Genomic DNA, 25,000 nt, shown 5'->3' on the forward strand with positions numbered 1-25,000 from the left:
CTTATGGTGATGTATATAAAGGGAAAGTAATAAAATATAATAATAATAATAATAATGATTTATATCAGAATACTAATTATTTACCTTATGATTATTATACAGATGAATTTGTTTTTTTTCGTAAGAATGTATATGCTATAAAATTTTTTAGAGATGATTTAAGAACAATAAATGAAGAAGGAATTAGTTGTACAACTCTAAGAGAATTAAGTTGTTTAAAAAATATTGGAAGACATCCTAATATACTGCGTCTAATAGATGTTACTATTGATAGACAAAAATTAATAAGTGAATATATAAATAGACAAATATTACAACATTATACATCCAATTATCATCATCATCATCATAATAAATTAGATATCACTCCCTTATCAGCTGATCAAAAATTTATTTTTGCTGCATATGAATATTGTGATGGTGGTGATCTAAAAAAACTTATACAAAAAACTAAAATTAGTGATGATCAAGCTGGTCTTAATTTGAAAGAAGCAAAATGGTTATCCTTCCAATTATTAAATGGATTAGCATATTTACACAATAATAAAATGTGTCATAGAGATTTAAAACCTGAAAATGTTATGTTACAAGAGACTTCTAATCATAAGTATCTCTTAAAAATTGGAGATTTAGGTCTGTGTAGAGAATTAAAAAATGATGGAGATATGACACCTACAGTATGCACAATATATTATAGACCTTTGGAGGTCTTACTTTCAAAGTTTGAACTGTCTAATAAGCATCATCATAAGAATAATACAAATCATAGAAAGGATAACAATGATGATGAGGAGGAGGAAGATGATGATGAAGAGGATGATGAAGAGGAGGATGATGATGATTATTATGATGACGATGTAGATATAAATGTAGATAATCACAATAAACTTTATAATAACAATATGTATAACCCCCATTTGAGTCGTAGGAAAAATAAAATGAAAAAAAAAAAAAAGAAAAAAAAAAAAAAAAAAAAAAAAGAAAAAGATGATGATTATTATAATAAAGATTTTCAATATGGTTTAAATGTAGATATATGGTCAGCTGCATGTATTATATGTGAACTTATAATTGGAAGACCATTATTTAAAGGAGTTACTGAATTTGATCTTATAATAAGAATTGTTAATTCATTAGGAAAACCTAATAAAGATGAATTAGAATTTTTTAGTAATTCACGTTTTTATCCTTTAAAAGAAGATTTCTTTAATGTTCATATAAAAAATAAAAAAGATGCTTTAAATGTAATTACAAATGGAAGAATAGACGAATTAGGTATAGATCTACTTGTTAAAATGCTTAAATATAATCCAAATGATCGTATAACTGCAGCTGATGCATTATCTCATCCTTGGTTCTCAGATATAAGATTTGATAATCTTGATGGTATAGGTGTCTATAACTGGTATGTTCATTGTTTAAAATATTATATTGGTATAAAAACCTTTAGAGAAATTGAACAAAAAAAAAAAAATTTACTTACTACTACTATGATTTCACATTTTTTATGTAAGTCAAATGATAAATATGCAAAAATTATTTTCAAATTAATCAATGATACATTTAAAAATTTAGGAGGATATAAAAAAAGTGGAAGGAGATCTTTTGCAATTTTTTCAGATAAATATGCTAATGATGAAAAAAATTCAAACGGATTTATTAAAAGAGCAAGTATTAAAGTATTAAATGATATGAAAGAAAAAAATGTTAAAGAAACAAAAGAAGAATTCTCTTTCTATGATGAAAGCACAACTTATATGACACCACCAACAACATCAAGCAAAAGAAGAAAATTCAATAGATCAAGTTATCATGTAATTCATCCAGAACATTCATATGAATTTACAAATAAAATCAGAATGAAAAGAAATCTATCAATTCCAGATTTATCAACACCAGATATAAACATACAAAAACATAAAAAAATTAAAGCAGCTACAACAACAAATAAAACAAGTCTTCCACATTTTTCTCATTTTTAAAAATAAAAAAAAATATATATATATATATAAACATTTTATATATATATATATATATATATATAATGTTCCATATGTGAAACCATTACAATAATGTTTATATCAACCATGTTATGTCTCACACATAAAAATATAAAAATATTTAAATGTGTAAATATATACATATATATTTACTAAATTTTATTCATATATTTTTTTTTTTTTTTTTTAATTTTTTTTTTTGTATAATTGAAGGTAAACAATATATTTAGTTACAATGTTATAAATACAAACTTGTATATTATAATCATCTTTATTGTCTTTTTTTAAATTATTTGATTAAATAAAAAAAAAAAATATATACATATATATATATATATATATATATATTATCAAAATTGTAACAATTATGCAGCCATAATATTATATACATATAAATATATTTATATTTATATTTATATTTTTTTTCTTCAACTGAATTGCATTTGACATGACGGGCATTTAGTATTATGCGACGTTAAAAACCACCTGAACAAATAAAAAAAAAAAAAAATAAAATAAAATAAACATATATATATATATATATATATATATATATATACATATATTATAATTTGCATATATTCTTATTTATAATTACTTGTGAAGGCAGTGACTATGATAAGATGCATTGCATTTCAAACAATTTTTGTCACATGTCTTTTTATCATATAAGAGCATGAAGCATATATTACATTGTGCTTTATTTGCAAAATAATTATTCATGATGCTATCAAATTTTATAAATATTTCATTTATATCTCCATTTCTTGAATATTTATACATGCTTTTAATGGAATTATGGATATAAGCCTTCTTATCTAAAAAAATTAAATAAACACACAAACACATATATATATATATATATATATATATATATATACATATACATATATATATATTTTTATTTTTTTATTTATGAGCCCATGTATATATTTTCTTCATATTTTGATTTACCTAATGATTCTATTTTGTCGCTTATAATAAAATGAGAAAAAGGATAATTCGGAAGGAATGTTAAAGTAAGTTTTGCAGTCATATCTTCAAGCTGTTCGTTTTCATCTTCTTTTATTTTATATTTAAAAGACAATATTTTTGATGAAGGGTCATATGAATATGTGGTGTTAACATATTTAGCTGATATATTTTTTAATTGATTTAACTGATAATTTATTATTAAATTCGAAAAAATTATTTGATTAAATGTAATTATATTATATAATTTATTCTTATTTATTATTATTATAGATTCATTGGGATATGTTGTTATAAGCAATAATATTAGATATAATGAAAAGAAAAATATATATACTTTTTTTTTGTTTTTTTTTAAAAATTTATTTTTTTGAATTAAGGTATCAATATTTTTTATATCCTTTAAAACATTAAATATATTAAAATTATTACTTTCTATAAATAATAAAAATTGTTGATATATATCTTGGTCATATATAAAATATTCTGATGATAAACATATATTTAACATAGACAACAGTATTTTTAAATAATTCATTTCTAAAAGAAAAGAATATAAATCTAAAATATTTTTATTCACATCTATTAATAAAAATGGATTTTTTAAACTTTTTTTTAAAAAGTATAACGATATATTTTTCTTTCTCTTAAAATTATTATCATTATTATTATTATTATTATCACTAACATTCTTGTATGTATCATTATCATTATTATCATCTTTTATGTTACCATCTAAACGTGAATTAATTTGATACTTTTCATTTTCATTCATTTTCATTTTCTTTTTCTTCTTCTTTTTTATATCATTCATTCTTTCTTTCTTTAATGTCTCAGCACAAAAAATACTACTAACAATTTCATCATCAGAAATATTTAAACTACTATCACTAATACATTCAGCGTCTTCAAAGAAGATATCATTCAACCTATCAGTCGTATACTCGTTTTTTTTCTCTTCAATTGAGGAGTTTTTATGATTATCACTACTAAAACGATAATCATTTTTATCACTACTAAAACGATAATCATTTTTATCATCACTCAAACGATAATCATTTTGATCATCACTCAAACGATAATCATTATGATCATCACTCACATCATTATGATCATTATTTTTATTATCTTTGATGGTGTTGCTGTTTTTTTCCATATTCTTTTCAATAATATAATGTAAGAATTCATTGTGTGTGTTATTATTTAAACAAAAATATTTATTTATTCCTTCAAAGATATCATTACCTTCATTTTTTAAATCATGCAACCGTTTTATAAATAAACAATTCAAGAAGAGTAATAAAAACGTCTCGTCTATAAATATTTTATTTTCTTTAAACTTGTTTATATTTGAAAATAAGATATATAAATAATAGGTATTTATATATATATCAAGAATTTTTTTTTCTTCATGTTTTTTTATAGTATCAAAAGGCTTGTTCTTAATATTGTTAAAAAAAATGTTCATACCTTCAAAATATTCATAATATTCTGTAACACCAAATTTTAAGGATAGAAGATATATTTTATAAATGGAATGTAAATAAGTCTGTAAGTTATTAACTTGATCAACAATAATAATACAACTACTACTGCTACTACTATTAATATTATTATTATTGTTAGTATTACTCATATTGGTGTTAGATTCTTTTTTGTTTTTTTCTTGGTAGTTCAATATTTCTTTCAATATTTTTACACATATATTCTTACACCTTTCATTTATCACATTGTTATATCTTTTACAACTATATATAGATAATATAAAATAAATAATTTTTAATAATAATTGTATAAACTTTTTATTTTCAACAATATATCGAAATAATATTACTTCTCTATGTTGTTCTAGTAATTGATACATAAATTTTAAGAAATGTATACCTTTATTATTTTCATATGATTGTTTATTTTTTAGTTTATTTCTATTTTTTTTTGTTTGTGATGATAATATAATCATATTATTATTATTTTGTAAGATAGTATTGTTTTGATTACTATTAGTATTAGATAATATATTATTGATTATGATTCTTTTATTTTTATATATACGAATATATTTATCATATATCCTTTTATAATATATTTTTATATAATAAGAATAATTTAAAAATATATTTTCTTTATTTTCTGTAACCATTTTATTCTGAATAAAAAAAGAAAAATAATTAGGACTAGATAAAATAAATTCTAAACAATAAAAGATTATATCATAATTACACAATGATATTATTTGTAAAGATTCTAATAAAATATTCTGAACGCTTTTATAAATAAATAAATTTAATGGAGTATATTTACTTATATATATTAAATGATAAAATAAATTTAGATATTGTAATTCATTCTTTATATTTAATTTAAAATTGTTATCAATATAAGAATGTAAATAATCTGGAACATAATCTTTAATACATTCTAATATTTTTATATAATCACAACAATTACTATTATCATTATTATTATATAACAATAAGTTATTTGTTTCATTTATTGTTTCCACGTTGATCATACTATCTTTATTATCTTCTATATGTTCATTATCCTTGTTGCATTTATTATTTATATTCTTTTCTTTATCTTCATTTTTTATAATAATGTCCTTTTCTATATATTGCAGATTTTTCAACACAAGTATTTTTTTTATTATAAACTCTTTATATAAAAAAATCTTCAATTTTAAATATATATTATTTTTCATATTTATATCTTTTAAATAATATAATATCTCATCTAAAGAGATATAATTATTATCATTCATATATTTTAATAAAGACTTACATATTCTAAATATTTTATAATCTTCTATGTTTTTCATAACATATATAATATTATAAAAACTAATATTATCTTTATTTCTTTTCATCATTATTTCGGATATAACTTTTTTCCTTACACATCTCAACACACTGTTCTTTTTAATATATTTATAAATAATAAAATATAAATTTAAATTATCATATTTTTTATATAAACCCATTTCCTTTTGATCTTCTTCACTTATATAATTTTCACTTAAATTTTTTTCACTTATATAATTTTCACTTAAATTTTTTTCATTTATATTTTTTTTTTCACTTATATTTTTTCCTTTTATATATACATTTTTAAGAAACTTATATAACTTTTTAGATTTTATATTTTTATATATATAATTAAAAAACGAATCTTCTAATTTGCTATCCTCTTTTAAAGGTGACAACATTTCTTTTGTTATTGTCTTATTATCGTTCGATTCATCCACATCTAAACAAAAATAATATGTGCAATGTATTACATGTGTAAAAGGTAATATGTCATATATATTATGATATATTTTATACAATAATAATAATCTATTATTATAAATTGAACTTAATATATTTTTTCTTTTTATAAAAACATATTGTTCTATTTGTTTTTTCTCTTTATTATTTAATATATAATTGATGTTCTTCATATTCTTCATATTCTTCATATTTTCATCCTTTTCAAATGACACACTAAAATTGTTCTCTCCATCTTCAACATTATCACACGACTGATTAGTATCATTATAATTATTATCATTACAATTATTATCATCATTTTTAATATTATTCATATTGTCTTCTCTCTTTAAATTGTTCTTTTCAATATTATCATATTCATAATCTATGCCACAATAAATCTCTGATTTATATATTTTCAGAAGAAATAAATAACCTTCTTCCTCTTCAGTTCTTAACTCATTATCACTATAAAGCTCATCACTATGACAGGCATCACTATAAATATCATCACTTTGAAAGTCATCACTATATATATCATCACTCTGAAAGTCTTCACTATATATATCATCACTCTGAAAGTCTTCACTATATATATCATTAACAATATTATGTAATATATTTTTTTCTTTTCTTCGATTGTCATACCTTACACCTTCTTCATCCTTACAACTTTTATATATTCCACGTAACACCTCTAGATATCTTAATAATATTTTTTTATCTAAAACCATAAATAATTCAGAAAACCTTTGACCATAATTAAAATCTACTCTTAATAATATTAACAACAAAAGATATATATACAAATTATTGTTATTTGTATTATCATCTGTGCAATCATAATTACTGTCATCCATATCATCACATCTAAAAACCTTTTCTAGAAATAATTTACAAAAGAAACTACAAAATGTTATGTCAGGCAATGATTGAGTTAAATATATATATTTTTTATGAATATAAAACAAATCGATATAAAATTGTTTCTCAAAAAATAATTTATTTCTATTTGTTTTCTCATCTTCATATATTAAATCGTAAAAGGTTTTTAATAATTCTTCATCCTTTGATTTATTCATTATATAATGATAATAAATTTTTAAAATATCACATGACTGATCTAATAACTTTACATTTTCTCTCTTCATAAATTGAAGTACATATATGCAGGTTTTGAATTTTTCTTCGACCTTGTCTTCGTCTAAGGGTTCACAAAAGATAATCTAAAAGAAAAAATAAATATAAATAAATATAATATATATATGTATATATATATATATTTCCATATATATATATATATATATATATATATATTTCCATATATATATATATTTTTTTTTTTTTTCTTTTTTTTGTGTGCAATACCGAAAAAAACATTTTGGCTAGCTCATCATAATATGAGGACCCATTAAAAATAACAAAAAACATATAAAGTATATTTAAACCAACATTTATGGAAGCAAAATATACATCTTTATTTATATTTTTATCTCTCAATGTATTGTTGATAATATCAAAAATTATATTCAAAGAGAAGGAAGATGACGACAACGATGATAACGATAATGATTGTAATAACTGTGATGATTCTAATAATTGTGATGGTTGCTCTTTCATTTGAGAAAAAAAAAATTTTAATAATAATATATTATTTTTAACTATGCTCATTAATTTATGATGATTATTTTTTATTAACATAAAAGTATTTATAAAAATAACATTTAATGTAGATATATATTTATGTCTTGTTTTTACTATAACATTTTCATCACAAGAAATATCACTAATAAAGAGAACATTTTTAATCTGTGAAAAAAAATGAAATAAAAAATCTATCACTTCATAATATTCTACATATTCTGTTTGACTCACATTTTTATTATTAGTAATATTATGTGTGTCATTATATATTTTTTTATTCTTTTCATCTTTTAATATTTCTTCCTTTTTATCAGCATTACATATATTATTATTTTTTTGGTTTTCATTTGTATTGGTTTTATTTAATTCATCGTTCATATTATTTACATATACACTTATTAAATCAAGAGAACTAAATATTATGTTATATTTATTTTTTGATGAATTTAAAAAATTTATAAATGTTAACAAGAAATGTTTTTCATCTATATTTGCTTCCTTTATTTTTTTTTTTAAATCATCAAGTTTGTCTTTTTCCTTTACATCTTTTTTATGATTTATTTTTTTTTTCTTATTACAATAATATCTATTTATCAGATTTTCATAAAGAAATTTATTTTTATAACTATAATTACAATTTAATAACTTCTTTTGTATTAATATGATTTCTAAGGGTAATAATAATATATGTGCACATAAAACGTATGAACAATATTTTTCATTCATATAAAATATATTATTTTTATTATTTTCTTCTTTCAAACTATTCGACACTTTTATATTTTTCTCTTCCATGTTTTTATTATTCATATTTTTGATATTGTTTTGTATGTCCTTCATATCATCTACTAAAAACCCTTGAGTTATATCATTATTTGTCATCGTCTCAGTTACTTCATTCTCACAATTTTGTATTTCTTTTAAACTTATAAATAAAAAATAATCATATAAATGTAATAAAACATCGTAATAAATAACAATAGATGATTTATGATTATTTATTAATAAAAAATAGAAAAGGAAAAAAAAGAAAAAAAAATATTCTTGTATATCGTCTTTTTTAAATAAAAATATAAACAAACATATATTATAATTAAAAACATCATTTGAATATATTTTGTTTTGTTTTACTAAGGACAAATAATTCTTCAAAAAATTTTCTTTTATTATTTTCTTATTATCAATAAAAAATAAAAGTAATAATAAATGATTAATTGTTTTATATATATATTCATCTTTATTATTTATTATGCAACAAATATAATTACATAATGATTCTTGAATATTTTCATTATGTAAACTCATAAAATTTATTTTAATTTTTTTTAATAAATATATAATATTATAAACACATAAATATAACATTTTTTGTATCCTTACATCATCTTTATTTTCTTTATAAATACTATTTAAATTCATAAAAAAAGAATTATAAGTGTTTGAAAAATTATTATATTCTATTTTAAAAATCTCGACAATCTTGGATTTAAATATATCATTCTTTAAATAATACTTATCATTATTATGATTATCAAGATATTCTATATTACCCTCCATATTATTATTAATAATTTTATCTTCCTTATTTTTGTTGTTGTCATTTCTATATTCTTTTATTATATTTATTTTACAAAATTTTATTATCATATATAATAAAGAAGGATATAAACATAATACGTTAAATAAATATACACTTCTATCATAATCATCAGAATTTTCTTTAGTTTTTATATAATTTAATACTTCTTCATCTAAATCATTTTTTATATATATTAAACAATTATAAAAATTTGTTATATTAATATTTAATTTTTTTATATTCAAATATAGTTTATTTTCATTATATAGTTTTAGTTTGTTTTTATTCTCTCTTTTTTTTTTTTTTTCTTCTTCTTCTTCTTCTTCTTTTCCTTTTTCTTCTCTTCTTTGCAAGTCTTCCTTCAAAGGAAACAGCATTGAAAGGATATCGCTCGAAACTTTATTAACCTATACAAAATTGTAAAAAAAAAAAAAATAAATAAATAAATATATAAATATATATATATATATATATATATATATATATATATATTTATATATATGATATATCACTACACAGTGACATATACTTGTAATTATTTTTTCCTTACATTTTTATTATAATCAAAAAAAGATATATACAATGGAGGCAAAAATACATTTATGTGTTTTTTTATCTTGGTCTTTATTTTCTCTATGAAAAGTTTCAAGCACACATTTAAACCTGTATAGGGAAAAAAAGTAAGAGGAAAAAAAAAAAAAAAAAAAAAAAAAAAAAAAAAATTAATATATACGTTTACATATTAAAATTAAAAAATATAGAGAAATACAAAAAGACATATTTTCATATCATTATAATAACATTATATTCATAATTTAATATATACACATTTACATTTTAATATATAATATTACTTTCTCTCAAATTATAATTTGGATGATATATTAATTTTTTGTAAACACTTAAAAAAGATGAAAATAAATAAGATACTGTTTCTTCGTCATATTTACTTAAATATGACATTAATTCCTATAAAAATAAATAAATAAATAAATAAATAAATAAATAAACACATCATATAAGTAATATATAATTTATTTTATGTTAATATAAATATATATATAACAAATAGGACATAAAATAAATTACATATATATATATATATATATATTTATTTATTTTTATAACATTTTTTAGACTTTACATTTATAGCTTTTAGTTTTGTTTGAAGATTCTTTTTATGTAACTTGTTAATACAATTTACTATGAGCTGAGAATTCTTACATTCGACATCTGAAACAAAATTCTCACTACTCTGTTGAAAAATATTCGTAAGTAGGGCGTCTTTCGTAACTACAAGGAAAAAAAAAATATATATAAAATATAAAATATAAAATAAAATAATAATATTAAAATGTTAATGTAATACATACATATATATATTTATATATATGTAAATGTCGAAAGATAATATACTATATATACAAAAAAAATAATCTATACATTTATTAAAATGAATAATAAAAAAAGAAAGAAATTATAAATATTATATACATATATATATATTGTTATATTACAGTAACTGCTTTGAGGCACATAACCCTCCTTTAATTTTATAACTTTCTTTTTCTTCATAGTTTCTTCTTTAAAAAAAAAAAAAAAAAAAAAAAAAAAGTTATTTTTATATCCCTTTTTACAATACAAAGATTAAATATAATGACATCTATACTAATATATTATATCCATATAACATAATAAATATTTTGTGGATATTTTTCAGTTTTATAAAAAATATATATTAGTTCTATTTTTATGAATATTCATTAAAAAAATAAATATATAATAAATTAAGTTATATATGTTTTATATATATTGTAACAATATCTTGTTGCACTTTTTTTTTTTTTTTTAAATATATATATCCAACATAATGAATTAACATATTTTATATATATTTATATGCATATATAAAAATAAAAAAATATATATATTATATAATATTAAATATATATATATTTTATATATATATATATATTTTATTATATTATAAAAAATATTAATTTTTCCCTATATGTACAATATATATATATATGTATTCACATATCCATTATTTTTTTTATTATTATATATATTTTTTGTTATGTCATATATATATATATAATAAGTTTATTTTATAAATACATATACATATAAATATAATTAAATACATAATTAATAATATATTTATATAACTGACATAATTGTATGCTTTATTTTTATAAAAAATATACTTTTAATTTTTTATTTTATTTTGAGACCTCTATAAATATAAATAAATAATTAAATAAATACATACATATATATATATATATATATATATATATATATATATATATATATATATATATATTAATATATATACATATACATATTATATAGTCATTTCAGTCTGGTCAAATTATAAGATGAGAGACCTAAAAAGATATCGAGGTTCTAATCATATATTAAAAAATAAAAAAATAAAATTATTTATAAAAAATAAATTCTAATCAACTGTATCTTTTCAATTTTTATTTTCAGATGAACGCCAGAGAAGAAAAAACAGTTATAATAATAAATCACATGGAAAATATTATAATTACAATGTAAAATGAGAAAAATACAAAAATACAAATAAATAAATATAATATAATATAAAACAATATATATAATAAATAAAAGAAAGAACTAATTTATGATAAATATATACACTTGAATGATATTGTATTTCTTTTTTCTTTTCCATATAAATATATAGAAACACGATGACTATAAAACGAATAGCCAACATAATAGAATAAATAAATATAGAGGGAAAGGCTCTTACGGAAGAGTAAAAATAAAAAAATATACATAGATATATTTATGATACACAAAATTTTATTATAAATAAAAATAGAAATATGTCACATGATGAATATATATATATATATTATATATATATATATATTTTTTTTTTTATTTTTTTTTTCAAAAGAATTATGAAGAGAGAAATAATGAGATACGAGTAAAAATATCCAACTTAGATTATACTATTTCAAAAAATGATTTAGTGGTAAAGGAAATATAAATATATAAAAATGCATACACATGTAAATAATATGTATATATATTTACAAATTGTATAATTTTGTTTATACATATGTAGGAATTGTTTAGTAATGTCTGTAAAGTTGTAAATGCTTGGATAAACTATGACCACACAGATAGATCAAATGTAAATTATATATTATGAATAAATTAAATGTTAATGTATATAATATATATATATATTAACATTTGTGTAATATATGTTTTCCTTTATTTTTCTTTATTTTATTTATGTAGGGTACAGCAGTATGCGTTTTTGAAAATATAAATGATGCCCAAAAAGCTATAGATAAATATGATGGTTAAAAAGGATAATATTATTACTTAATGAAAATATGTTTATCTATATATTCATTTTAATTATATTTTTATTCATTTACAATTCCATTATTTTGTTATTTTGTTATTTTATTATTTTGTCGTTTTATTATTTTGTTGCTTTTTTTTTTTTTTTTTTTTTTTAATATTTTAATTTTATGTGTGCAAATATTCTGACTTGTTCATAACTTTTTTGTTTTTTTTCCTTGCAGGTTCAGAAATTGAAGGATTATCGATAAAAATGGAAATATTGCATAAAAGAAATTATACATATAAAAAGAAATATAAGAGTCGATGTCCTTGGTAATATATATATATATATATATTTATATATTTTTCTCTTTTTCTAGAAAAGAGAAGTAATTGTCACTTAATAATAAAAAAAAAAAATATATGTTAAATATAAGATGTTAATGGTTTATAATATATATATGTTTTTATTTTTTATTATTAATTTTAATTTTTTTTTTGTTCCTTTTATACAATAGACAAATAAATAAATACATATATATATATATATATATATATATATATATATATATATATATTTATATAAACGTAAAAATAAATAAATATATTATAGATTTAAAAAAAAATAATATATATATATATATTTATATTTATATGTCCAATTGGCATATTATATTTTCAAGTTCATGTACGATTTTATCAATTTTAAGAGGTCCTCGGAAATATCGTTTCGAAGGGATATAATACTTTCAATTTCAGCTGAATTCAAATTGTTTTTATTTTCATCATAGAAATCTTTAAAGTCTTGTAAGTCGCTTATATTTAGTAACTCACATATTTCTAATAGTTTTGCGAATTCTTTTTTAACATTGATATTTGTTAAGGAAGTAAAAAAGAGCATGAGATTTCTGATGTCGTTATCTACTTGTACACATCCATAGAGACTGAACGTTTTGGTTTTTATAATTCGTTCGATATATTTGCATATCTGAAAAGAGAATAAACAAATAAAAATATATATATATTTATTTATACATATAATATATATGTATATGTTTTATTTATCTGTTGGCTCACCTTTTCTGCCAACATGTTAATAGATATGTATAAAATATTTTGATTAAAATATAATGATATATGGTTGATAACTAATTTTATTTTATTGATTAAGTTATTTATATATGGGTCATTTAATTGATAGTATGAATATTGTTCACTTGTAATATTAAAGTTGATATTTTCGATTACAATTAATTCATTGATAAAATGTATTTTTAAAATATTTAATAGATTTTTACAATTTTCCATATTTAGCTTTTCATATTCTTTTAAAATATTATCATAATTAGCTAGGGCATTATTAAACATGTGTTGATAATTTTGTATGTTTTTCTGATTTTTATTAATTTGGATGAATTGTTCAGAAAAATAATCAGTAATAAATATTTTATATTTTTGAATATATATATAACACGAGTCGATATTATTTACACAATGAGGATAACTAAACTTTGAATTAATAATTTCATTCATAATATTTTGTTGTGTCGATAAAGGATTATATAGATTTTCATAATGATGAGGTTTTAAATAATCATACAAATTTTTTTTTTTTTTTTTTTCATCACAAGGAGGTTCATAGTTTTTAAAATATTGAACATCAGAATTATGTTCATCACTTAAATTATATTTATTTGTTACATCATATTTATTTGTCACATCAAACTTTTTTGTGACATCAATCTTCTTTGTCACGTCAATCTTTTTTGTCACATCAGAATTATCTGTTATTCCATTTTCATCAACTGAATAACTTTTATAATTCCTTTCGTATTCATTATTTTCTTGACTTATATAACTAATTGAGTTAACAAAATTTTGAGCAAATGTAACTGTGGCACTAGTCTGGTTATCTCCGAAATAATTATTTTTGTCTATATGCTTTAACAATTTTGTGAATGAAAAATATTTGATATTTTGTATATCGTGTATAAAAGAAGCATAGATATTTTTAGCAATTTTTAAATTATCATTTAAATAATTTTTTAATGTTGTTGATAGATGTATCATAATATTATTTATAAGAACACATATGGTGTTAATATCATTCATATGAATACTTCTACATACACATTTTTGATATATAAAAAAAGCATCTTCTAATATGGTTGATGTAAATTCATTGTTATTTAAAATATTTTCATAGTTCATATTATTATGAGCAATATTATTACTATTATTATTAATATCATTACTACTAATATTAATATTGATATTATTAATATTAATATTATTATTATTATTGTTGTTGTTGTTTATTTCTTTTTTTTCGTCATCTATTAAAGATAACATAATATCATCTGTCAATATATATGCTTTATCTATACACATATTAGAGAAAGAAACCTCATGATCAATATAAGCACATATACAATTTTGAATATTAATAATATATGATAAATTTTTATATAATCCTGTTTCTAAAGAAAAAATATTTGTATTTATATGATTTCTGATATCAAATATTTTATATATATTTGTCATTTTGTTTATTGATAAATCATATAGAAACTTTTTTATATTTAAAAAATTATAACATAAAACTGATAAAATTTCTATATTCTTATCATAATTTTTTAATTCATCATAATTATCTATTCTTAAATTTACTTGAGAAAAATATTCTTTACATATTTTCTCAATAATTTTATTAAATAATAATTGTATCTTTCTATTATATATTATATATACAATATTATTGTCAACTAATTTTTCAAATAAATTATTATATTTGTAAAAAAATGTGTATGTGCTTTTTATACATTCAATATATACATTATCTTCTTTACTCATAATTTTTTTATTTAAAAATTCTAATAACTTATCAACTTCTATTTCTACTAATGTAATTATAATATAGCATACAAATAAATATTCTTCAAAAAATATTATCTGTTTATCTGTATTTACTTTTCTTGTATTATTATTACCATGTATTATATTATCCTTCGAATCTATATGTCTATTCTTTCTATTGTCTCTATCATGATTTTCATTTAATTTATTTATTTTGTTATGTTTATCGTCATTATAATTATGATTATCAAGACTATCATAGTTAATATCACTATGGATACTACTGTCACTTTTTATATTATTATCACTATTTATATTATTATCACTATTTATATTATTATCACTATTTATATTATTATCACTTTTTATATTATTATCACTATTTATATTATTATCACTTTTTATATTATTATCACTTTCTATACTATTATCACTGTCCATATTATTAAACCCATCGCTCATATCATCCTTACCTTTTTTCTTGTTTACATAATTTTCGTCCTTTACACGGTTATACTCATCAGCTGAGTCATCATCGTTTCCATTTTTTTTATGACTTGCTGTTTCTAAATTACCTGTTTGAAAAAGACTTAAATAAATATTTATTTTCTCCTTAATACTATCTATGTCTTTTTTTTTGATGCATTGCATAATATCATCTTCTATAAGTCCCTTTACACGATCATAATATCTACCAAAAAATAAAATATATACACATATATATATATATATATATATATATGGAGATATATATATATATATATATTTATTTATATATATATATTTTTTTTATTTTTTTTTTATTTTTGCCTCACCTGTTGAGGTCATTAATTTTTTCCTTGTCCATCTCATATAAGTGAAGGTATGCATTTGAATGGTCATCCCTTTTTTTATTAAACCCGTTTTGAAATAGACAACTTTTTTTATAATTAATATAATCGATAATATCATTTTCTATAAATTTCTCGTCATTCTTTAAGAAGAGATCTTTTTTTTTGGTATCATCATGATGATTTGTTTCTTTTTTTGATAGTAGAAAGATAGAGTTATTATTATATTTATATATTTTATATCTTATTTGTAAAAACTCATTTAAATATATAATAGTATCATGATAATTAGATTGTATATTTTTTTTTATTTGTTCAATAATAATTTCAGTTCTTATTTTTAGAGATATAAATTCATATGAAGAGTTTATATTAGATACGGTTTTATAAACATTTTCAATGTGTTCAAATGTATTATAATTAGATTTTTTCTTTAAAAAATTATATATATCATTTAATTTCTTTTTAAATAATTCATGTTTCTTAATATACATATTAATATATTCAGCATTATTAATAAAATTCTCCTGTTCTTTTTGTTCATTTATTCTTATTTTTATATTATAATTATTGTTTAATAAATGTATCTTATCTATATATTCTTTTACTTTATTAATATCCTCATCCTCATTGGTATCATCATCACTACAACAAGAATTACTACTATTAGACGAGTTCAAAATTAAACTGTTCATCGTAAAAAAAAATATATATATATATATATATATATTTATTTATTTATTTATATATTTTTATATTTGTGTGTGTTTTTTATTTTTTTGTTTTTTTTTTATGAGAAACTATAAATATTGTGTAGGAACATAAATATGTTCTGTATCTAAATATGGAGATACGATTTTTTTTATTTTTTATCTATTTTGAATAAATAAAATAATATATAAATATAAAATATAATTATAATATAAATATATCATAATATTTATGTCAATTTTTTTATTTTTTTATATAAGATATAAAAAAATACTTCTTGTGTTTAAAAAAAAAAAATAAAAATAAAAAAAAAATAAAAATAAAAAAAAAAAAATAAAAAAATAAAAAAAAATAATAAAAAAAAAAAATTCACATATTATATATATATATATATTTAAAATGAAAATATATCATTTTGCTTACATATATATATATATATATAATATACATAATATATATATGATATATATATATAATGTTATTAAAATTGTGGGAATAAAAATATGCAGAAACAAGAACTATCATCATAATTACCCATGCGAATTGTTGTTCTTATTATATCTCTAGATAATTCAAAACATTCTTTAGATGTAATAAGAAAATTATGATGATGAATAATATAATTAAGATAATGATTTTTTGTATTTATATATTTAATATAATTATTATAAAGATAATATATTTTTTGAATTTTTGTATATATACTTTTATGTTTTTTTATAATATTTAATATTATATAAGGATTAATATATTCAAAAACACCATCTGAAGCTATTAATAATAAGTGAAAAAAGTTTTTTTTATTCGATTTATATATATAATTTTTATTTAAATTTGTAGGTTTGAAATGAATATAAGGTAGAAGTTGTTCATCTGGATATAAATGAAATTTTTTTTTTTTTTTTTTATTATTATCATTTGATTGTTCATCCATATTGTAATTATTATTATAATGTGTTTCTTTATAAACTTTTATAACATTCGAATGTGTATTCATATTTCTTATATTATTTTTATATTTTATATCATAAAAATCATCATTAATATTCTTATTTTTTTTATTATCTATTAAATAAGAGTTAACAGAATGAATAGTATTATTATCATCCTTATTATAATCCAGATTTATATATTTTTTTTCTTCTATTATATGATGATTTCTTATATTTAAGTTATTATTATTATTTTTTTTTTTTTTTAAAAGAATCAAATCATTAATGTCTTTAATCTTACCATAGCTATTTAATATATAATTCTTTTTACATTCATTACATTTTTTGTATTTATAAAGATAATGAATATTATTATAAAAATTAATATTATTCATATTGTATTTATATATATTAGAATAATTAGATAATATATTCTTATATATCATATATCTTTTTTTTATATCATAATCACCTATAACTCTTGATGGATGTAAACATCCATTTAATCTATTATAATGAATTATATTGTTAGGGATGTTGCCTATATTTATTTGTGTCTCTTCTTTTTCTTTTAAAATCAAGTTATTTATTTCATAAATAGTCTCTTTTAAATTTTCACAAATATTATTACTATCATGAATATCACAATGGAATCTTCTATTTATATTTTTAAATATATTTTCATCACATTTATTTAAATATGTATTATTATTATTATTATATGTATGGTCTTCTCCCACATTTGTATTCTTCCTATTATCACCATTCTTCTTATGATTATTTCCTTTAATATAATGTTTCATATACACTTTATATATTCTTAAATATTCAAAATAATTATTACAATTGTGTTCACTATTCAATTCGTTATATGAAATAGATTTTGAATTTATTTTATATGATTCGTAATTTAATTCGTTTTTTGTTCCACCATCACATATATTTTTATCATCACATATATTTTTATCACCACATATATTTTTATCATAACATATATTTTTATCATCACATATATTTTTATCACCACATATATTTTTATCATCACATATATTTTTATCACCACATATATTTTTATCATCACATATATTTTTATCACCACATATATTTTTATCATCACATAATTTTTTTTTTTTTTTTTTTTTTTTTTTTTTTTCTTGCCCCTTTTTTTTATCTTCATAATCATATATATCCAAATTAAATGTCATAAGACTACATTTACTATCCCCCGTATTACTGACATATATATAATTTTTTTTTATAAGAACATTAATTATGCATGAGCCGTTAGATTTTTTTAAATTATTCTGCAAACACAATTTGTAATATAATAAATCTAGAAAAGGATGTATCAACTTCAAAGACATGTAAATATTAAAAAAAGTGTGTATAAGAAGATAATAAAATATTTTATGGATATGTTTTATTATAAATGAAGATGTATGACAAGAACTATGTCCATCGCATATGGTAAATAAATGTATATCATAATGATCATATAAATTATCTATGTTATTTGTTTTTGTGGTATGTTTAAACAACATTTCTTTATTATTTAAATTATTTTGTGATATAATATATGGAATATATTTATTATCCATACAAATCATATCCTTATTTATATTATAATTATTCATATAAAACTCATTGTGTATATCATAAATATCTATACCGTTTGTTTCATCTCTTCTTATATTACAAGATTTACTCCTATGATATCTTTTTACTCTTTTTATTAAAAGATTTATTTTTAATTTCTTTTCTAAACGTTTCCGCACTTGATTCTTTGTATAGACTTCCAGGTCAGAGTAATAATATGAAGCATTAGACATAACACTGTGATTTAATGTATCACATATATTAATGTTATCAGAAGAATTTTCTATAATTTTTTTTTTTTCGTTTTTTATTTTTTTTTTTTCTTTTTTTTTTTTTTTTTTCTTCTCCATAGTGATATCCTTTTTTATCTCCTTTCTTGCCTTACGACAAGATTGTATATATAAACAATTAATAATATAATCCTTTAGATTTTTCCTATTTTTATTTTTATAACAAGATAATAACAATGAACGTAACATATTATTTGATCTACTCAAAAGAATTGGAGACATTAAAATATTATTTCTTTTAAATATATTTAATATATCTTCATTTACCAAATTATCATATTTAGACAAATGTCTACAAGTTTTACATTTTATAAAATAATTTTTTAAAAATATCATGTTTGACTTTTCTTGTTTCTTCAAATAATGTTCTTCTAGGATATAATCTTCATTATTAAAATGTTTGTCTTTATGTATATCATTTGGATATATATATATATTTTTTTTTTTTATATTTTTATTTTTTTTGAATTTTAAAAATTGGAACTCATCTGAGCTAGTAGTAGAGTTATTTTTATCATTTAATAAATCCAAAAGGTTCTCATCATATATATTATATTTATTATTTATGAAATATTTTTCATTTTCTTTTTGTTTTTTATTTAAATAAGTTTTCTTATTAAATAAATACTTTAAATAATTAACATGGAAAGATTTTTTTTTATTTATATATTCTTTTTTTTTACAATTTTTACAAATAAATATATATTTATGTTTACGTCTTATATTCTTATCATAAGTATAATAATAATTATTTTCATTGTTATACATTAAATTTTTTAATTTCTTTTCTTTATAATTTAAAATATCTGTTGTGTTATTAGAACTATTAATTTTATTAGAAATTATTTGTTCCTTACTAGATACTTTCTTAATATTATATGTGTTATTATATAATATATTTTTATCATCATCATTATTATTTATATAATTTATGTTTTTCTTTTTCTTTTTCTTTTTCTTTATTTTTTTTTCTTTTTTTTTTTCATTCAAATCATCACAGAAATAATTATATATTATGTCATAAGGATATGTCTTATTATTGTTTTCCTTTTTGTTTTTTTTTAAAGAAAGAAAAAAAAAAGGGTTACATAGTTTTACATACAACTTAGATAATTTCATATTATCATTATGATAATATGTATCATATTTCAATAAATCTTTTTTTTTATTTTCCATTTGTGTCTTATCAAATACATTCATGAGTTCATCAAAAAAACAATAGTTTCTTTTCTTTATATTTGTATAAAATTTTTTTATTTCTTGAAATATTTTAAAACTACTAAATAATGTATGAGAACTACAATCTTCATTCATATGATATTTCCCTTTTTTACTATAAAATCCGTATGTAAAAATATATGAATTTTTTAATTTTCTATTGTTCTTTTCATTTGTATTTAATTTATTAGGATATATATTTTTTATATCTTCATCTCTTTTTTTTTTTTTTTTTTTTTCTTTTTTTTTCATATATTCATTTATATTGATATATGTATGATCATTCATATCATTTTTATTTGTATCTACATTATTTTTTATTTTGTTTAATTTTATTGAGCAGTAGCAATCATAACATAATTTTTTTTCAATTATATATTCATAATTAGAAACATATTTAATATTATTTATTAATATATTAAGCAAGCGACATTTAAAAGTTGGTATGTTTTTATAATCATTATAATCATATCTTTTTTTATTCTCATAAGTTATTATATCTTTAAATGAATCACATTCTTTATATATGAAATGATCATTTTGTTTATCGACATCCCCATTATATATTTTAGTCTTATTGTTGTAATAATAAATATTATCATCATGCTTTGTATTGTTTTTACATTCTAAGGAAATATTATTTTTATTATTTATAATGAAAAAATTTTTCAGAATAAAATAATTGAATTTCTTTATCCTTTTTTTTTTTATTTTCTTACTTTTATAATATTTCTTTCTTTTTTGACGCGCAAGAATAATAAAGTTGTTATATTTTAGAAGATTATAATTATGATTCTTCTTTAAAATATAAGTTACATTTTTTTCTTCGTCTTCTAGTTCTTCTACAAAAGATAAATTATTATTTATAATGTTTGAAGTTACAGAATTTTTTTTTTTTTTTAAATATATATCTTCTGATATATGTTTATAAGGAATGATAAATAAATTATATTTTTTAATTTTATTTATTTTGTTGACAGAATAAAAAACAATATCTTCATTTTTATAGCCCTTTATTATTTTAATTATTCTATATGGATATTTCTCTTTTCTTTTCTTCTTCTTCTCTTCAAATTGTATGTGTGTGTTTGTTACTTCAGATTTTTTTTGTGGTATAGCAATATTAGTTATATCATTTTTTTTTAAAAAAATATCATAGCATTGATCGTATTGGTTGTATAAATATTTCTCTTTCTTGGAACGAGCTTTATTATTCATATCTCATGAGCACAAAAATGTAAATGAATAAATAAATAAATAAATAAATAAATAAATAAATATATATATATATATATATATATATATATATATCCATATATATATTAAATATACATTAAATATACATTATTGTTTATCCTTTTGTCTCTATTTATTTATTTATTTTTTTTTTTTCAGAGAATATATAGGAAAGACAATATTTTCATCTTAACTCTTGTCACACTCTTATGTGTTATACCATTTAATGGTCATGACTTTCTTTTTATCTCAATTTATTATTTTTTTTTATTTTTATTTTATTTTTTTATTTTTCTGGTAATATTACATACAATAAATGTGTAGAAGATAAAATAATAAAAGGAATAAATAACTTGAAGAAAAAGTTATATCTATGTTATTATATTTGATATGTTTATATATACATAAAATTAAAAAAAATTAGGTTCTTATTACATGTAAGGTTTAATTTATATATTATATATAATATATTATTTCATTTTAAAATGTTTGATGTATGTAATATCTAAATAAAGTGTACTTACCATATTAATTATATAATATATATCTTAAACGTGAAAAAAAAAATAAGAACACATATATATATATATATATATTTTACTTTTTAAGATGTTATATTTATATAAAGAAGTATGATAACATACACAAAAGATTGATCCATACAAAATATATTAATCCTATGGCAAAGTGTAGGATATTATAAAATATAAAGGAAAATAAAAAAATAAAAAAAATAAAGAAAATAAAGAAAAGAAAAGAAAAAGATAGCACATATATAAATATTTGTGTATATATATAATATATATATTTTTTTTTTTTTTTTTTTATTTATTATGCCATAAAAATTATATATGTGCTCATGATCATATTTCACCCTGATAATTAATTAAACCCTCACAAAAATATTATATATATATATATACATATTTGTATATTTATATGTATATATAATATACAGTTGCTTCAAATTAATTTATATTTTAACACCTTTTGAATGAAAGTATTTTTTTTTTTTTTTTTTTTTTTCAATATATTTATAATGATTGATTTTTTTAATTTAAGCATGTTTTATTTAATACTTTTCTCATTCATAAAAAATAATATGTTAATATGTCATATATATATATTTTTTATTTTATACATTCTTTATAATTGTTATATTTCCAGTATCATTTTATTCATTATAATATATATATATATATATATATTTTTATTTATTTTTTTTTTTTTATATACAACAACAATTTCTATATAATCATTTTGAAGCTATAATAAATTATAAACCATATCTTATGTAAAAAAAGGAAAAGGAATTCTCCATAATTACATATTCTTATATATCATTAAAATTTTTTTTACATTTATCTTATTATAATGTCGTAGGGCTAAGAAATAATCACATATATATATTATATATATATAAGGCATATTTTCCTAAATATTTTATATAATATAATATAATATTTATTTCTTTAAAAATATAATCTTTTCATATTAGTAATGTTTTCACGCTATTTATTTATAAAATAAAAATATAAAGATATATATATATATATATATAATATATATGTATTTATGTATTTATTTATTTATTTATTTATTTACTTGAGAAATATATTTTTTTTCCTATGGAAAATAAATTAAAAAAAAAAAAAAAAAAAAATTCATGATTATTTAAGAACAATTTATAAAAAGGGGAAAATAATAAAAATATAGAAATTTTTTTTTTTTTTTTTTTTCTTTTTTTTTGCTTCCATTATATATATTATATATATATTTTTTATATTTTGTGTCTCCATATTTGCAATATTATATCATATGATATAATATCATATTATATCACATTATTTTTTATTTTATTTTATTTTATTTTATTTTATTTCTCTTTATATTTTATCATGAAGAAGGAAAATATTATATCTATACAATCACAAGTATTTGATGGATTTTGTGGGAATAATATAGCAGCATTTGTTTTTAGAAGAAGAGGACATATTCCTAAGATTTTAAACACAGTACAATATTATTCAAAATTCAAACATAGTGGTGTTGAATTAAATAGCCAAGAAGTAGATGTTATATTAAGTGAATATAATAAAGATCAAGAATTTATGAGTGATAGTAATATTTATTTTCTCACAGGTTATATCAAAAATGCGGAATGTGTTGATATGGTTACCAAGAATATACTTGAATTAAGAAAGAAAAGAAAAATACAAAATGGGAAAAATAATGACAATGGGAAGGAGTATATGAATGGTCACATGGATGGACACATGGATGGTTACATGGATGGTTACATGAATGGTTACATGAATGGTCACATGGATGGTTACATGAATGGCCAAATAAATGATCACATGAATGGTCATATGAATGGTTACATGAATGGTCATATGAATGGTCATATGAATGGTTACATGAATGGTCATATGAATGGTTACATAAATGGGCACACCAATGGCCCCATGAATGGCCACATAAATGGGCACACCAATGGCCACATAAATGGCCACATAAATGGCCACACAAATGGCCCCATGAATGGACAC

At 18.3% G+C, this 25,000-nt stretch overlaps 6 protein-coding genes across 6 annotated transcripts in view; 3 read left to right on the forward strand and 3 right to left on the reverse strand.

Annotated features, from left to right (window-relative positions):
• Positions 1-1,982, forward strand: part of PADL01_0613800 (cdc2-related protein kinase 5) — a gene marked incomplete at both ends in the record, with an annotated part of 2,070 nt that extends 88 nt beyond the window's left edge. Inside the window, one exon of the mRNA XM_028680868.1 lies at positions 1-1,982. This exon is cut by the window's left edge and continues 88 nt beyond it. Coding sequence (XP_028537303.1) covers positions 1-1,982 — 1,982 coding nt within the window.
• Positions 1,983-2,428: 446 nt separating this feature from the next.
• PADL01_0613900 (conserved Plasmodium protein, unknown function) lies at positions 2,429-11,018 on the reverse strand (the record flags this gene model as incomplete). The annotated part of the gene is made up of 8 exons (XM_028680869.1): positions 2,429-2,486; positions 2,599-2,818; positions 2,955-7,446; positions 7,589-9,850; positions 9,994-10,106; positions 10,298-10,412; positions 10,588-10,736; positions 10,961-11,018. The coding sequence occupies 8 exons, from the start codon at positions 11,016-11,018 to the stop codon at positions 2,429-2,431; spliced, it is 7,467 nt and encodes a 2,488-aa protein (XP_028537304.1).
• Positions 11,019-11,827: 809 nt separating this feature from the next.
• PADL01_0614000 (RNA and export factor binding protein, putative) lies at positions 11,828-13,116 on the forward strand (the record flags this gene model as incomplete). The annotated part of the gene is made up of 7 exons (XM_028680871.1): positions 11,828-11,852; positions 11,943-12,007; positions 12,160-12,234; positions 12,379-12,456; positions 12,550-12,618; positions 12,729-12,792; positions 13,022-13,116. 7 exons carry the CDS (start codon positions 11,828-11,830, stop codon positions 13,114-13,116), a joined length of 471 nt encoding a protein of 156 aa, XP_028537305.1.
• Positions 13,117-13,449: 333 nt separating this feature from the next.
• On the reverse strand, positions 13,450-17,160 carry PADL01_0614100 (conserved Plasmodium protein, unknown function; the record flags this gene model as incomplete). The annotated part of the gene is made up of 3 exons (XM_028680872.1): positions 13,450-13,767; positions 13,857-16,326; positions 16,451-17,160. 3 exons carry the CDS (start codon positions 17,158-17,160, stop codon positions 13,450-13,452), a joined length of 3,498 nt encoding a protein of 1,165 aa, XP_028537306.1.
• A 497-nt stretch (positions 17,161-17,657) lies between these two features.
• On the reverse strand, positions 17,658-22,430 carry PADL01_0614200 (conserved Plasmodium protein, unknown function; the record flags this gene model as incomplete). The annotated part of the gene is made up of 1 exon (XM_028680873.1): positions 17,658-22,430. One exon carries the CDS (start codon positions 22,428-22,430, stop codon positions 17,658-17,660), a length of 4,773 nt encoding a protein of 1,590 aa, XP_028537307.1.
• A 1,916-nt stretch (positions 22,431-24,346) lies between these two features.
• Positions 24,347-25,000, forward strand: part of PADL01_0614300 (pyridoxal kinase) — a gene marked incomplete at both ends in the record, with an annotated part of 1,677 nt that continues 1,023 nt past the window's right edge. Inside the window, one exon of the mRNA XM_028680874.1 lies at positions 24,347-25,000. This exon is cut by the window's right edge and continues 630 nt beyond it. Within this exon, the coding sequence (XP_028537308.1) occupies positions 24,347-25,000 (654 nt within the window).

Source organism: Plasmodium sp. gorilla clade G2 (genome assembly GCF_900097015.1).
Source record: "Plasmodium sp. gorilla clade G2 genome assembly, chromosome: 6".
Taxonomy (NCBI): domain Eukaryota; phylum Apicomplexa; class Aconoidasida; order Haemosporida; family Plasmodiidae; genus Plasmodium; species Plasmodium adleri (nom. inval.).